Below are 16,798 nucleotides of genomic sequence, written 5' to 3'. Positions count from 1 at the left end.
GGAAATGATATCCTTGCTATTCAACAACTCATGTCCACCTCCATCCCTGTACCATGAGAATACTAAATTCCTGCTCCCACAATTTATATATGCTGTTTCTTCCTACAAGCACCATCCCTGCCTCCTGTCTCACTGCCTATGCCCTCTACTTTGAAAACCGACTGCTGGAAAGGTTCCTTTTCCCACCCAACTGACTGAATACTCTATTCCTCATGCTCCATGTTCATGTTACAACATTTTATATTTGTTTTGTACAATTTTATGACTTCTCATAAAATCCTGACAAATAAATAATTTTAGAAGCATCCCCCACATCCAATACAGTTGTCTGCAAATAAATAAATTCATATATGACAAGTGAGGGAATAAAGAAATCAATGTCTGAATAGTATGGTAGTTATGAAAACAAAATTAGGAAAAAAGACAGATAGTTTTAAATCTTAGATGCAATATGTAATAGCTCCAGCAAACTTCTTAATTCCTTCAAGGTTCATTTTCTTCTTTCTCTGAAGCAGTGAGATTACTACTATACTGAATTCATTTGGTTGGTGTGGGAGATGAATGAGAAAATGTCTGTAGGAGGTAGGATCTGACACATTAAATATCCTGTATATGGTAGATCTTATGGTTACACTTTTCTGCAAAGTTAATGTGATCAGGTTCAGAATGAGGTGTGACCAAAAACCCAAGATGTTCCCATGTAACTTATTCTTTGGGTTATTCTCCAGTTTTCTAGATTATTTTTTAAATTAAGTTTTTCATTTTGTGTTAATTTAAGAAATACCAGTATACACTGGACCTTCAAAATGGCAGCTGTAGAGCTGATCCCCTATATATTTCACTGAATGCTTTTATGCCCATGTTTATGCTCACCTTGGCTGCCAGCTCTTTTACTTTTATCATCAGTGGGGAAAAGAGGGAAGACATAATACATAAATGATGTTCAAAAGAAGGTTCCGGGGCTTCCCTGGTGGCGCAGTGGTTGAGAGTCTGCCTGCCGATGCAGGGCACACGGGTTCGTGCCCCGGTCCGGGAAGATCCCACATGACGCGGAGCAGTTGGGCCCGTGAGCCATGGCCGCTGAGCCTGCGTGTCCGGAGCCTGTGCTCCGCGACACGGGAGAGGCCACAACAGTGAGAGGCCCGCGTACAGCAAAAAAAAAAAAAAAAAAAAAAAGGTTCCACAGTGATGCAAGTAAAGCAGAGGAAAAAGTGAGTCACAATGGGGAACAGGGAACACGAGGACACCTGCACTCACCTGTGTTCCCACAGGAGGATCATCCCAGTGTCAGAAGACAGCACCATCAATCACACTAAGTTAACTGTTCTTGATTTGAACTTTGTTCATTTTATGAACTGCCTGCTATGAAACAGATATTCTGCTAAGCTCTGCAAATCTAAGATTCTAAGGCTCATTTCAGGTCCTCCTCTGAATTCAACCTTAAAATACCTATAATATTATAAAGACTTTCCATAAACCCAGTTCTACATGTGCAGGTATTTAAAAGGTTGAAGAAGTCAAGTTCAGGTTTCAACTTGGTGTTTAGAACACATCACTCCGTCATCGATTTCCATCAGGGAATAAACACCACTTACTGTATGCACATCCATACACTTCAATCCTCATCCCAATCCTGCCCTTGGGATTCCAGGTTAAGGGGAGGAAGCACAGGAATCTGGCTTCGAAGGAAGGCTGGAGTCTGTAGTGCACCACGCTGTCTGCATTTGTGTTTCCTGGAAAACCCTGGGAGAAAATGGAGAAAGGCGTCAATGTGTCTGCAGAATATCATCTTCCTGTTGTCACCGCACGTGCTAATGAGCGATCAACCCTTCATTTTGTTAATATGAAAATGAATGCTTGCTTTTGAGAAACTCTGCTAACATTTAAGAGGGATGTGACAACCTCTCTTCAATGCCTGGATTAGTGACCATCGTCTAAATTTTCCTTATTTGCAGGGTAGTTTAAGTTTCGATGGCAAAATTAAAGCGGCTATAAACCTGCTACTTTTGAAGGCTTGCTTTTAGAAAGTTACTCATCCCCTAAATCATTTCCTAACCTCCAAGCAGTCAAGACACTCACATCCAGGACAATCAAGCACAATGGTAACCTGCAGGTTTTGCGATAAGAATCCTAGATCCAAAAATTTGAGAGCTGGTGTGGGTGGACCTGATCAGCATTCTAGTTCAAAACCCGTTACTTACAAATGCAAAACTCAAGCCTGAGAAAATGAAAAGATTCTGTGGAGTCAGGACAGCTATTATCCAGCATGGCCTGGACAAGATCCTGGGGCTTCCGATTTCAATCCTTGTGTTCACTGTGTGTTGTCAGGCTGCCCCAAGTCATCAGCATTTAGGGGGTGCTTGGGAGAAACACATCAATGCCACCTGCTACAAGACAGAGGTATGCTTTCTTAGCCGCAGTCATCTGGCTTCATGCTAGAAGGGGTCAGCATGAGAGGAAAGGAACTTGTTATAAGGAGTGTGACTTCATTTTCATGGTGTTCTTTGTAATGTAAATATCAGCAAGAAGGGAAAGCAAAGAATGCATGATGTTGTTGTACATAGAGCATCTTAACAGAAAACGTTGCCCCATCTAAGACCTGACCTGTTTAAGCTCTGAAAACAGAGTAAGGGCTCTCAGGTACGGGCCTCTTCTGAAATCTACTGTCAAATGTAAAAACTATCTAAATTTCACCAATTTTTTGGAACCCACAGTGAAAACATAAAATGTAGTATATTGGGGGATGGGTCACCTTCAAGTTCTGCAGTCTTTGATTTCACAAATTTTTATTATCCAGAAGTCAAAGGTGTTCACGTAATAGTTCTCCATTGAACAGTAGTAAAATTGGGGAACAAAAGGGGTCGATGCTTTCTTATGCTCACTTGCACTAGAGGGACAAACCCACTTACCTGCCATGCAGTTAATACAAACAGCCAGATATAATTACGCAGCCCAGGAGCAAGACTCTTTAGTTCTACCAAAAATGATGCTTGCCTAGTTATTTAGCTTTGTGAAATGCTGAGCCAGGTTTAACAACCAGATCAAACAAAGCCAGTAATCAGGTTTGTGAATCATGACCACTAGGGAGATTTCCTTGGTATAAATAGATGGAACTAAAACAAACAGAAAACTCAAATGTAATGAGAGTGCATGTCCCAGACATTATAAAGAAAATGGTTAGATTATAAGCCTATAAAATTCCTTACACTAACTCATCAAAATTCTAGGATAGAGAGTCTCGTTCCTACTTTACACATGAAAATGCTGACTTCCCCAAGGTCACAGAGGTAACAAGATGGAGAAGGATTTTGTGGAAGCTGGTTGCCACAGGTTAACTCTGCATAGGACTGCCTAGTCCACTGCTGAAACTCTGAACCCAGAGTAGGGCTGCTGAGGAAGCACTGGTGGCTCTTCGCTTCCATGGAGGACTTTTCTTCCTGTTCCTACGAGCTTCATTTTTTCACCTGTTAGAACAAACTTCTTGGTTAATGAATGAAACACCACCATGGAGGCACTCAATCATTTCTCTTCAATGAAAGCGAAATCTTTGACCTACATCATCTTTTCTTTCAAGAGTTAACAATCGTTGTGCCAATATCAGGTAAGCTCTTTTCACTGCCTCTATGCTCCAAAGAAGAACTCAAGAATGTCCACTCCCTGTCTTTACACTGGACCCCAGGCTGATGTGGGTATAAGCAGCATTTTCCCAGCTCCACTGCTGCCTAGGGTGTGGCCTTAAGCTGGTAATATCAGCTGCAAGTCACAGTTCCCTCGTCTAGAAAACCAGTTTGGTAAAACCTACTTTAAAGATTTGAGTACTAATTAAGTGAGATAATGTCTGAAATGTAACCCACCCACTGCCCCTGGAGGTAAATGCTCCAGGAGTGGTGGATGCTGTGATTGTGGCTGTGGCTGTGGCTGGTGTTTTGGTTATTACCGGGGCATTTGGTAGAGAGAGCTCATCTGTCAGACTCTGCATCCCGTCTATACATTTAATCTCAGGTTCAATATCCAAGACTTCCAGATAAACAGCCAGGAGAGGAACATTGCCTCCTACATTCGCTGCAATTCTAAGGTTATAATTCAAGGTAAGAAGTAAAATTGATATTTATTTTAGTAGCTGACAAAACTTGTAAACTTCAGCATAAACTACATAATGAAATTATTTCCTAGGAATGCTACTTAAATTGTTTTATTTTCCTTATATAGTATTACTTCTTTCTGAAGTATTTTGTTTATTGAATACAAACTCTGAAAACTGTACTTCAGCTTGGTGTGATGACAATGCCCTACAGCAAAAGGGATTTCTCTTTTTGTTTTAACGAAATTTGACAGAATACTCTTTTTTTTTTTTGAGACAGAGTACGCTTCAAAAAATATTTCAGGTGAGAATAATCGATGTTAATAGTATATGCAGGGCTTCCCTGGTGGCGCAGTGGTTGAGAGTCCGCCTGCCGATGCAGGAAATACGGGTTCATGCCCCGGTCCGGGAAGATCCCACGTGCCGCGGAGCAGCTGGGCCCGTGAGCCATGGCCGCTGAGCCTGCGCGTCCGGAGCCTGTGCTCCGCAACGGGAGAGGTCACAGCAGTGAGAGGCAAGCGTACCGCAAACAAACAAACAAACAGTATATGAATAGAGGACATTAAGAACACACTCTTTACAACTTCTGAGATCTGCACACAAAACATTCATTCCATGTGATTTTAATCACAATCAGATATTTGAAATGTATGTACCTATACATATATGTATACCTATGTGATTATCTTAATTCTAATTTCAAGAAATTACATTATTTTTGCCCTATATAGAGCTATCAATAGTTCCTTTGAATATAAATAAATGATACATTTCTTTAAAGATACAGAAATTTAAATGAAATGAGTTTGGAGTAGAAGGGATCTCTACTAGCATGCCACTCAGACATTTGGGGCTTATTACTGAAATAATCTCATATTTTTTACTAGGCTAATGTTCATGTTTTAAAAATGTGGCATAATCTATTATTTGGATTATATAATTTTGCTTTGGTGTTTCTAGAACAGACATAAATGGACAGGCTGAGCATAGAATGTTGGGAACAAAGGCCCACTCTTGCTTTGTTCTAACAAGTGAAAAAATGAAGCTCATAGGAATAGGAAGAAAAGTCCTCCATGAAAGCGAAGAGCCACCAGTGCTTCCTCAGCAGCCCTACTCCGGGTTCAGAGTTTCAGCAGTGGACTAGGCAGTCCTATGCAGAGTTAACCTGTGGCAACCAGCTTCCACAAAATCCTTCTCCATCTTGTTACCTCTGTGACCTTGGGGAAGTCAGCATTTTCATGTGTAAAGTAGGAACAAGACTCTCTATCTTGGAATTTTGATGAGTTAATGTAAGGAATTTTATAGGCTTATAATCTAACCATTTCCTTTAGAGCATTTCTCTGTTGGCTATTACAGAATTAAAAAAAACCAAACCAACAAAACTCTTCCCACTATTGATCACCAGAACAACCTTAGTTGGATGTAGACTCAATAGTCAATAGCTTAAGGACATCACAATTGAATGTTTTATCCACTATTAAGAACAAACATTGTTTGATAAAGTTTTCAGTTTCTACAAGCATGTTTTTTAGCTACATGAGAAAGTGACTAGAGTCTGTGGCTTGTGGTCCACTCACATGCTATAAATGTATTTCCAAAATAATTTATTTAGAAATTGATGATGCTGGGCTTCCCTGGTGGCACAGTGGTTGAGAATCTTGCTGCCAATACAGGGGACACGGGTTTGAGCCCTGGTCCGGGAATATCCCACATGCCGCAGAGCAACTAAGCCTGTGAGCCACAACTACTGAGCCTGCGCATCTGGAGCCTGTGCTCTGCAACAAGAGAGGCCGCGATAGTGAGAGGCCCGTGCACCACGATGAAGCATGGCCCCCACTTGCCGCAACTAGAGAAAGCCCTCGCACAGAAATGAAGACCCGACACAGCCATAAATAAAATAAATAAATAAATAAATAGCAAATTAGCATCGTACTTAATTCTGAATATTAAAAATAAATTGATGATGCTTCTGAAAAGCTGCCAAGTCTTCATTTAGCTTGTTTAGCAATCACATCAGTGGCATCTAAACAATCATGAGAAAGGACGGGTGTGAGGCTCATGTAGGGCCATGGTTTCTGGTATAATGTTGAGTCATCACAATGCTCTATTGAACGACCTTCAAGATGCCTATAATGCGTTTATCAGTTTATGTTTGAAGTATTTGTGACTTAAGAAAGACTTTTTACATCAATTCTTTACTTCAAAATGTGAGAGGCACTGCTTATAGCAATAGGTCTCAATGCATTAAAAATAAATGAAGATTGTCTCTACTCTCTGTCACTAGGAAATCAGGGATTCATAATTCAAGCACACTGTTAAGAGTATTTTACCACCTCTGAGGTAAGGGGTAGGATGTTGTTGGGATTAAAAGGGCACACAGAAATCCCCAAGTTCTAATTCTGGCCTTTTTAATTGCTGGACCATGAAGATCTTACACAAAACATTTTATCTTCCCAAATCTCAGCTTCTTCATGAGTAATGTGGGAACAGTAATAAGTACTATTGTTAAAAATAATAATACTCTGTTCCTGTTATTTCCAGAGGTTCACAGACCATGAAAAAGTATACTAAAATTACTTCCTATAATTAGACAATGAAAAAGTTGTACTAAGTTGCTTTAAAGCAAATGGTCTTGCTAATTATTTTTAATATTTTCTTGAACTGCAAAATACTTCAACATTTATACATGAATAAAACTGAGGAAAGTATCCTTTCACTTTAGTTTTATCCAGTGAACCAAAAATCCAGTAACACAGTTTGTGATGCCAAATATGTGACCTGGAGTGAGTCACTCACTCTTTGAGACCTTGTTACAGGGAAGAACCAAATCTTTTACTTTAACCTTTGCTTCCCATTGCTTTTGTTCACTAAAAGGATACTGTATGAACATAATGGCCTGCCTCGGGGAACGCTGCCCCTCTGCCTGAACGTTAAACCAAAGTGCCTTTATTCAGGGAAACATCTGGACTCTGTCCATCTGTGGATGGCTGCAAGAAAGAAGAAATTAACACATCCCCTCCCAGAGGCTGGCTATTCCAGGGGATATTCGCAAAACTTATGGTCTTTTTACTTTACTTCCTCATCTCCTCCCCCTCTCTGTGCTGTAAAAGAAACGCGCATCCAACCCGCCCCCCCACCCCCGGGTAAAATGGTTATCTTGAGACCTTAGTCTGCCATCTTCTCGGTCTGATGGCTTTCCGAATAAAGTCATATTCCTTCCCTCAATACGTCATCTCTGATTTATCGGCCTGTTGTGCGGTGAGCAGAACATACTTGGACTCGGTAACAACCTCAGTTTATCCAGATGCGGGTGCTTTGTACCAAGTGAACTCTAAAGTTTTCCCTTGTGTGGATAAGTTTACCTCAACACGTTCCAGAAGGTAAAAGAATAATCTCTCCTTCTGCTTGATTAAAGTAAGCAAACATCTCCCTAAAGTGTACTTAAAATATTTGCTTTCCAGACATTTATGTAATATATTCTGCCATGAAAATCTCAAGTTGTGGTCAATGTGTTGGAAAAAGTATGCACTTAATCAGTATTTCCAGTTTTGGTTTATGGCCTCTTGGTGGAAGCAAGTCACGAGAGTCAAAAGCAGAAAGAGACAATCATCTCCGTGTGTCCCACCACCTTCTCCTACAGCAAGAGGGAACCCACCTGCCCCATGGCTGAGCACAGCTACACCACACAGGAACTCAGAGCGCCTGGCCCTGAAATAATCCAAAACCCAGGGCCAGTGCAGATATGTGAACCTGGGTCCTAAATTCTGCTTTTAATTGACATGCTTTTGTTATCTGTATTGTTTAGACAGCTGCAACGAAAGCATTATAGAAATATTATTGAAATCAAGTATTTTTCAAACACATTGCTAAAGTTATAGGCTTTTATTTATTTTTTCCTCTCCTGTTTGAAATATTATTAATCTAGGATGGAAGACAGCTCACCCTTCCTGTGCAGCAAAAGTACAGCTCAAGTTTCTCAATACTCTTTCTTTCCCAATCTTTCTAAATGATCAGGAAGAAAACATTTTAGAAGACATCTGGGAACATATCTTTTGCTGGCAAAGATGTTGAAAACAGAGAAAAAGTCAGAAAAAAATTACTTCCAGTGACATCAAGACCATATTTTGAAATTGTTACCGACCAGGGTTCTTGGCATCCTTAAACAATAAAAATTGATCAAAGGCCAGACAAGAAATTCAGGCAAGGCTTTATTGGGGCCCCTGCTGCAGCAGGGCAGAGCGAGAATAAATAACAGTTTCCTTTGCTTGCTTGCTCCCTAAGCGGGGGCGAGCTTGTTCCTTATATGGCAGTGCAGTGGTACCCAAATCTTTTTGGCACCAGGGATCAGTTTCATGGAAGACCATTTTTGATGGACCACCAGGGGGTGGGGTGGGGGGATGTTTCAGGCGGTAATGTGAGCCATGGGAAACGGCAGATGAAGCTTTACTTGCTCCTCTGCCACTCACCTCCTGCTGTGCAGCCTGATTCCTAACAGGCCGCGGCCTGGAGGTTGGGGACCCCTGTTATATGGCGTGAGGGCGGGGGTGTGTCCAGGGGTCAGGCCAGAAGGGTGGCTTAGGTGGTGTGCCCACCCTTTAGGTGGTGTTGTGTGCAGGGGGCATGCGCAGTACCTGCTTTTGCTCTGGGCTCTTCAAAAGTGGCAGTTGGGTATTTTGGTCTCTTTGTATCTTTTGTCCAGAATTTGCCCCAACTGGGCATGCACGTAGTTATTTTTAGTCCCATACAGTTTCTCTGTATTTTGTCGCTTGAGGAGAGGTGTGTCAAGGTGCAAGCACTGCAGCACTGCAGCAAAGGCCCCAGCCTGTCTCAAAATCAATATATGGCTCTTGAAAACAATACTAGAACACTGCAAATAAAAGTATGTTATTTGATACATGGCACAAATTTAGTTCTGACAAATGAATTGGCTTCTAAACTTCAAGAGTAACACAAAAGAAGAAAATGAAGTATGGTTAGTGTTATAAGGAATGCCTCAAATGAGTGTTGGGTAGTGGGCATATTCTATTAGCAGCTTCACGGAATTAAATAAATTAATGAAATTAAAGGAATTAAAGTATTTAACTGTGAGTCTAGACTGTTTTAGGAATACTGGGAGAACAGGACTAACCCAGTGGCCTCCTGTATATGTTGAAAATAGTAATATGCAAATTGGGTGATTTGTACAAAATTTAGGAAGATTTCTCATTAAGAAGTTCCATTGACTTAAAGTGATACCAATATGTGTTTAGTTCAACATTAACCTACTTCAAATGGTAGGGAATTCCTTTAACCTACTGTTATGTTGAAGCCCTAACCTCCAGTACCTCAGAATGTGACTGTATTTGAAGAAAGGGTCTTTAAAGAGGTGATTAAGGTAAAAGGAGGCCATTAGGGTGGGTCCTAATCCAATCTGACTGGTGTCCTTACTAGAAGAGGAAATCTGGACACAGAGAGGCACCAGGGAAGTGTGCACACAGAGGAAAGACCATGTGAGGACACAGCAAGAAGACAGTAATCTGTCAGCCAGGGAGAGAGGCCTCAGAAGAAACCAACCAACCCTGCCAACACCTCGATCTGGGACTTCTAGCCACCAGAACTGTAAGAAAATAAATTTCTGTTGTTTATCTGAATGTGGCATTTTGTTACTGCAGCCCGAGGAAAAGAATACTCTTAGCTTCTGGATTGGCCTGTCATGGCCTTGCTGAGTGACTTGGATCAGTAAGTCCCTTATGGCTCTAAAGAGCCACAATCCATTATACTCATGACCCTCAGAGTCTCACAAGGTTTGCATGCTAGGTGGGTGCCATGTTCGCTACCGCTCTCTAAGTCTGTCTTATTTCCAAAGTAGTTTAAATTTCTCCTCAGACCATCACTGACCAGTCTAGTTCTGCTAAGCAGAAGGCACTCAGTGGCACTGTTGAAATTCAGGAGTTTTTCAAGTTTCATTGTGTCTGCCAGCTGAATTCCCGGAAGAGTATGTAGCTGAGAAGGACCATGATGGTGCCTCCTAGCTAACTCAGACCATCCTTAACCATATTCCACACCGTCCATGCCTAACAGACACTTGTTTTGTTTTGTTTTGTTTTGTGGTACGCGGGCCTCTCACTGTTGTGGCCTCTCCCATTGCAGAGCACAGGCTCTGGACATGCAGGCTCAGCAGCCATGGCTCACGGGCCCAGCCACTCTGCGGCATGTGGGATCTTCCGGGACCAGGGCAGGAACCCGTGTCCCCTGAATCGGCAGGTGGATTCTCAACCACTGAGCCACCAGGGAAGCCCGACCCTTGTTAACTGACTCAATTTTCAGAGCCAATTGGTCATTTCTAGGCCTCTCCATTCTTCCTAGTGCAGGCTCCTTGTTTTTTTCCTATAGAGAGGGCCAGTTCAGAGGTGTCCTCTATGAGTCATCACTCGTAAGGACTTAGGGAAATTACCCTGAATCCTGATTTTTGAAATGCGGCATCACTTATTTTTGAAATGTCACAGATTAAGCTCCTTACAAGGGAATGACCATTTCTCAGTTAATGAATGAAGGGCCTTGGTCGTGCCCTCCTCAGGAGCAGAGCCTCCAGAGCTTCAGAAGGAGTTGGTGTGTTCTGTCCACCTTAGCACAGAACTGGTATTTTCATGCTGGTATTTTCATGAAAGAAACTAAGGGTGTTAAACCAGATCATCTTATTAAAATAATAGAATATAAGATTGAAGGAAAGCTCCAAGGTAAGAAAGACTGAAGGAAAGGAGGAAAAAAAATCAGAACCAAAAGAGATAACAGTGATAACATCCCAGGCCTGAGTCACCATCCTGAAAAAGGCTTGCTGGTGTCTAGGAACCTGGCGTTTGGGAGGGCTTTCACCACTCCCAGAATTGATAAGAGTGGCTCACTGCTGCCTAAGATGTTTATGCAAACAATGTGGTTGATGCTGAACACTTGCTTTCCTTCTGGAATCTGGGATTTTTATATGTGCCAGGGAGAGGGTGCCTACATGACCGTCCCCCATAAAAGCCTGGACTCCTAGGCTGAGGCTAAGCTTCCCTGGTTGGCAACATTTCACCCATGTTGTCCTCATGGCTGGAGGACTTAAGCGTGTCCTATGTGGTTCCATTGGCAGAGGACTCGAGGGAGCTTGCTCTGGTTTCCTCCAGACTTTGGCCCACTTGCCTTTTCCTTTGTTGACTGAACTTTGTGTCCTTCTGCTGTAATAAATCACAGCTGTGAATATAACCCTATGCTGATTCCTATGAGTCCTTCCAGTGAATCATGGAGCCTGGGAGTGGCGTGGGGGACCCCAATACAGGAGTGATCATGGAGAACTGCCAGAGGCAAAGAACCCAGAGAGGAATGCATTCTGGAGACATTCCCTATAGGACACAAGTCACCTCCATGAGAACTGCACAGAACAAGCTCTTAACATAGCATCTTCCTTTCCACCTGTCACAGATGGGACTTTCATACTAACGGGAGATCTGTTCTGCATTTCCAAACTTTAAGTAACAATCACAGGTCACAGGGAGATGCATAACACAATATACTTATATATTCCAAGCACTTTATCTAGTAACAGGGCAACTTTACGAGGCATTCTCAAGATTTGGTTCTTTCGGTGATTTCATTGCTTCTGAGAATGAGATTATTATCTTGTGCTCAATAAAATATACAAATAAATAAATGTGTTAATGCCTTTACTAACTGTTAGATTTTGGTAGACTAGTATAGGCTATGTGTGGTAGGATTAATTCTTAGATTTGCCAAAGTCCAAAAGAAGAGAACCAGGTAAGCATCAAACTTCACACTTCTCATCACAAGAAAAAGCATGTGTAATAATGTGAAGTGATGCTTGTTAACTAAACTTATTGTGGTAATCATTTCACAATACAGACATATATCAGATCGTTATGTTGTACACTTTAAACTTACACAATGTCATGTGTCAATTACATCTCAATAAAACTGGAAAATAAATTTCACGCTAATGGTAGACATCTTGAACAAAAATTCCATTTTTAAATAATTTGTGAGGGAGAGTGAAAGCCACTGAACAACTTAACACTTCTGAGACGTTCCGTATGGATTTTTAACCTCTTTCAAGAGGCTAACTGTCCATTTTAATATTAGGGGAAAGTAGACAATCCTGCAACAGTGGAATGAAAAATTCCTCCATTCGAAATTTTCTTCTCAAATCAGAATATTTAGATTTATCCTCCTACACTGTGTTTATAAGGGAAACATACTTACTACCACAAGATTTTGCTCTCATTTATTCAAAAAATAGTAGCTCTCTTACAGTGTTTGTCACAATTCTAATTTCAGAGGAAGTGTTAACTTAAATAGGATTTAGCCAAATATGTTTAAAAATATGTCAAGATAGGGACTTCCCTGGTGGTCCAGTGATTAAGACTTTGCTTTTCAATGAAGGAGGTGCAAGTTCGATCTCTGGTCAGGGAGCTAAGATCCCACATGCCTCAGGGCCAGAAAAGCAAAACATAAAACAGAAGCAATATTGTAACAAGTTCAATAAAGACTTTAAAAATGGTCCACATCAAAAAGCTCTTTAAAAAAAATATGTCAAGATCAAACAGCTGTTTTTAAAGTAATTGTGTATTTAAAGCTGTTTTGGTAGTTTTAGTGACAAAATAGAGATGCCTTTTTCTCAGCATTTTAAATTTGAGTTAGCAATACTGTTAAACCAAAATGATTAGGGTCATACGGTTCACACTGTAATTTCAAAATTAACTCTTACTCAAGAGAAGTTAATCTTAGAATAGGACAAAGAAATATATATTTGAAAACTAAGTTTAAGTAAATGTGAAATAAGTCCTTTGGAACATATAATTGCCATTTCATAAGAAAAGTAAAAGGCTGTGTGTTAGCCAGAGCAGAGGTTAAGACAATTCTCCATGGGTTTCTCACATTTCTGCACATCTTACAAACAGAAGCACCAACAGCCCTTTATTCTCAGCTACCTTTCCAAGGATGTTTATATAGAAAACAGCCTTGTAAGATAATGTCTTCTTCCAGAGGTAAGGGCAAGCATGCTTACCTCCCAAAAGATTCTGATTCCCTGAACTCTTGTATTATAACCCACTGTGTGTGCAGGCATCCATCTGGGCCTATCCACACAGCCCCTGTGTGACTCAGGGTCAAGGAGAACCAAGGCAAATAGTCTGATGCCCATGCTGCCTGCAGAGGTTTATGAGGAACCAAGTAAGTAATAGAGTCCTTTGTTTCTGACCCATAAGTCTTCTGTCTTCTACCTGCATCCATGAAAACGGCAGGCTAACTTGTTGCAAATAGGGCAAAATCTCAGATACTCCAAAGTTCTGGATGGAAAGATTAAAGTTCATCTCTCAGAAGACTTACTATAGAATGCATATGAAAAGGTCTATGACTAAATAATCTATTTATTTCAGGTCACTATGCAAACATTTATGTATTTTAACATATTGATCTGCTCAATATGTTAAAATATATATATATATGTTTGTGCTTTTTTTATTGATGCATGATTAGAAATTCTTTGTTTCCTTTTTAAAAATGGTATGTATTGCATTGTTTTTTGATAGAAAATAACAATGAAAAAAAATGTAGTCTGTGGTCTCACTAGTCAGAAAATCCCTGGTGTCATAAAAAATAAATAATAGACATAGGCACACTTGGCTAGAAAATTCAAATAGTACAGAAACTTAAAGAACACAGAAGCCACTCTTTCCCCCAGCACCACCTTAACCATTTTTATGGTTTATTAAAATTGTCTTTTACTTCTGCATTTACTGCTTCCCATAAATCCTTTCTTTTCAAATTTTCTGGTAGGAAACTCCACAATCTAAGACAGGGAAGGCATCAGGTTCCTGGTTTAGGCACAGCAGCCACCATCCCTCTGCCATGAGATCCTTCTCATCATTAACAATGTTCTAGGGAAGCTGCTGCTTAGGTTCCAGGCACTGGGGGAAATGTAAGCAAATACTTCCTCATTCCTTTCCCAACAGGGAAGTGTGCCAGGCCCACAAGACTCCAGTCCCTGTCACCTGGAGACACCCTCTCCTTTTCTCTTCCAAAAGGAAAACAGAAAAAGATCTACCATGGCTATAGTTAATCTTCTGAAGAGCAGATCAGGAGCTTATTTTTGCTTTAACCATTTAGAAGCAGGATCAACCGAAGTCACTATTGTGAACTGATTACCATTCATTGTTAATTAAAATGTGACATAATGAAAAGCATGCATCTCATTAACTAGATGTCACATTTGCTCAGCTCTAAATTTTGCTACACTATATTCTATTTATGTAATTTCAGTCTTTGAGTTTGTTTCTGCAGTAAAATTTCCACCTATATAAAATTTTACGGAATTGAAGAAACCTATACTATGTTATGTGTACAGCCAGATCTTTATCATTTTGAAATGTTTACATCCATACTTCAGTATGCTTTGATGATCTTATTTTTAACCTCAGAGTACATGCTGGACTCGTTAGAGATGCAGATTAATCTATGATCTTGTGATTTCAGAGTCACAGGCAATGATGGTATTATTCACCAACCAATTGCTAGTGTCAGGAAGCAGACTTTTCTTCTGCCCTATTAGGTTTAGTAATTAGGGGCCTGCAAATTAAAATGACAAAAGATAGTTTAACAGGAGAAGTTTATTCATATATACGGGGGCTAACAAGCGAAGTAACTATCTCACTAAATGTTTAAAGTTAGAGGTTTATATATCTAACTCAGCAGAGAAAAGGAAAGTGGAAGAAAGGACTTGTGTGGAAAGAACAAAAAGGTTTCTCTAGAGAAGACAAGTGAGTTTTTAGAAGAATAAATGAAAGATAAGTAATTTTGTGATTATTTTGTGTCTGCACATTCAAGGGGTCTTTCTTTCTTCTACACGAATCTCCCCAGAGAGGGGATTTGTGGTAGGTTTACTCTTGATTTATCTCCTGGGAGTAGATCTGTCTTGAAGAGGGAATTATAGAAGCCTCATTTCTCAGAAATGTCTGCTTTTACTCAAATAAGGAAAGCTCTTTCTGCATCTGTTGATTCCCAAATGTTTTGAGCTTAAAATAATCTCCATACCAACTCTGAGGTTCCAACTGGGTCTCTAGGCATTCCTCCCTATATGTCCTCACTTGTAATGTCGTGAGGGAGTGCCTACTCTACCTTGTACAGATAAGGAAACTGGCTCAGAAGGACTCAGTTACCTGCCCCAGGTGAACAACTAGCCAGTTTCAGAGCTGGATTATTACCAGGGACACATCTGAATCCATAGCCCCACCTCTTAGCCCTTTGAGACATGATCACTCAAGAGATCTTAGAGGGCTTCCCTGGTGGTGCAGTGGTTAAGAATCCACCTATCAAGGCAGGGGACACGGGTTCAAGACCTGTGGATAATGATGTTGTGTGTTTGTGGAGTGCTTCCCATAAATGACGCCCTGAGCCAAGCAGTTGGCTTAGATCACCTCACTTAATTGTCTAGACAGCGTAATCACTCTCACCTAAATATGAATTCAACCAGTCTGACTGGTTGAAATGCAAGGAAGAGTTCACTGATGTTCTCTGGTTTATAAAGAAAATTGCTTGTTATTACTTCTCTTCTGGATTATTTCACAGACATTAGACCGAAGTTTTAGAAGAAAATTCCCCATTTTAGTTTAGCAGATCTTCCCATATTTTTATCATGTCTTAGCTATAAAAATTTCAGAAATGCAAATATATAATGTAATATAACATACTCTTTACAAATAAATAAAAGCAAAGATTTATCTCATTCATGAAAATGCTAACAAAGCAAGATAGCAGAATTAATGCTTTAAACTTAACACCTGACTACTACAGGCTAGTGCAGATGGATAAAGGTCTCTAGAAGACCAACTATAGGCACTTCCCTGGTGGTGCAGTAGTTAGAAGTCCACCTGCCAATGTAGGGGACATGGGTTTAAGCCCTGGTCCGCGAAGATCCCACGTGCTGCAGAGCAACGAAGCCTGTGCTCCACAACTATTGAGCCTGTGCTCTAGAGCCCACGAGCTCTGCGACATGAGAAGCCACTGCAATGAGAAGCCCGCACGCGTCAATGAAGAGTAGCCCCTGCTCGCCGCATTATAAAGAAGGACTATATGATGAACAGCATCAAATTTATAATCATTGGGCAAACTATGAGGTACGATTTGAAATATACTAGAAACGGTCAGTGTCTTTCAAAATATCCCTTCTAGTCTTCCCCATAGTGTCTAAGGGGCCACCATGGCATCGAAATATTGGTTTACTGTGAATCTCCGACTTTTCAATCTTAAGAAGTGTCTTTCTGAAATGGAACTACCCTTTGTGGCATTCTTTTTTTAAAAAAAAATAAATAATTATTTAAAAAAACAGATCTTTATTGGACTATAATTGCTTCACAATACTGTGTTAGTTTCTGTTGTACAACAAAGTGAATCTTTTAAGTCAGGGTCTCTCATCCATTTATTCATCCAACAATATTACTTGAACCACAATTGCCAGCAGGCGCCGTGTAAGGCTCTGAAGAGGACGGGAGACAGAGGCAGAGCTTTCCTAGGAAAGCTCACATTTTTACCTCCTTTATTCTCACCTGAGAGCAGCTGACAAAGAGTGGGAGAAAATGTTGATGTCTGAGTAGGTAAGAGGGGAAAGGACAGAACACTTTCTATGACCACCTTACTATGAGCTGCCGTGGGCTGGCTCTGTGGATAGAACATAAAACAGGTGGAAAGACT

The 16,798-nt window shown here is 40.6% G+C and overlaps 1 protein-coding gene across 1 annotated transcript in view; it reads right to left on the bottom strand.

Annotated features, from left to right (window-relative positions):
• LOC131760859 (contactin-associated protein-like 3) overlaps positions 1-16,798 on the bottom strand; it is a 90,775-nt gene that overhangs the window by 19,433 nt on the left and 54,544 nt on the right. The window contains 1 exon segment of the mRNA XM_067041073.1: positions 1,596-1,743. Coding sequence (XP_066897174.1) covers positions 1,596-1,743 — 148 coding nt within the window.

This window comes from Kogia breviceps, chromosome 8, assembly GCF_026419965.1.
Source record: "Kogia breviceps isolate mKogBre1 chromosome 8, mKogBre1 haplotype 1, whole genome shotgun sequence".
Classification (NCBI taxonomy): Eukaryota; Metazoa; Chordata; class Mammalia; order Artiodactyla; family Physeteridae; genus Kogia; species Kogia breviceps.
This window is presented reverse-complemented; position numbering and strand designations above follow the sequence as displayed.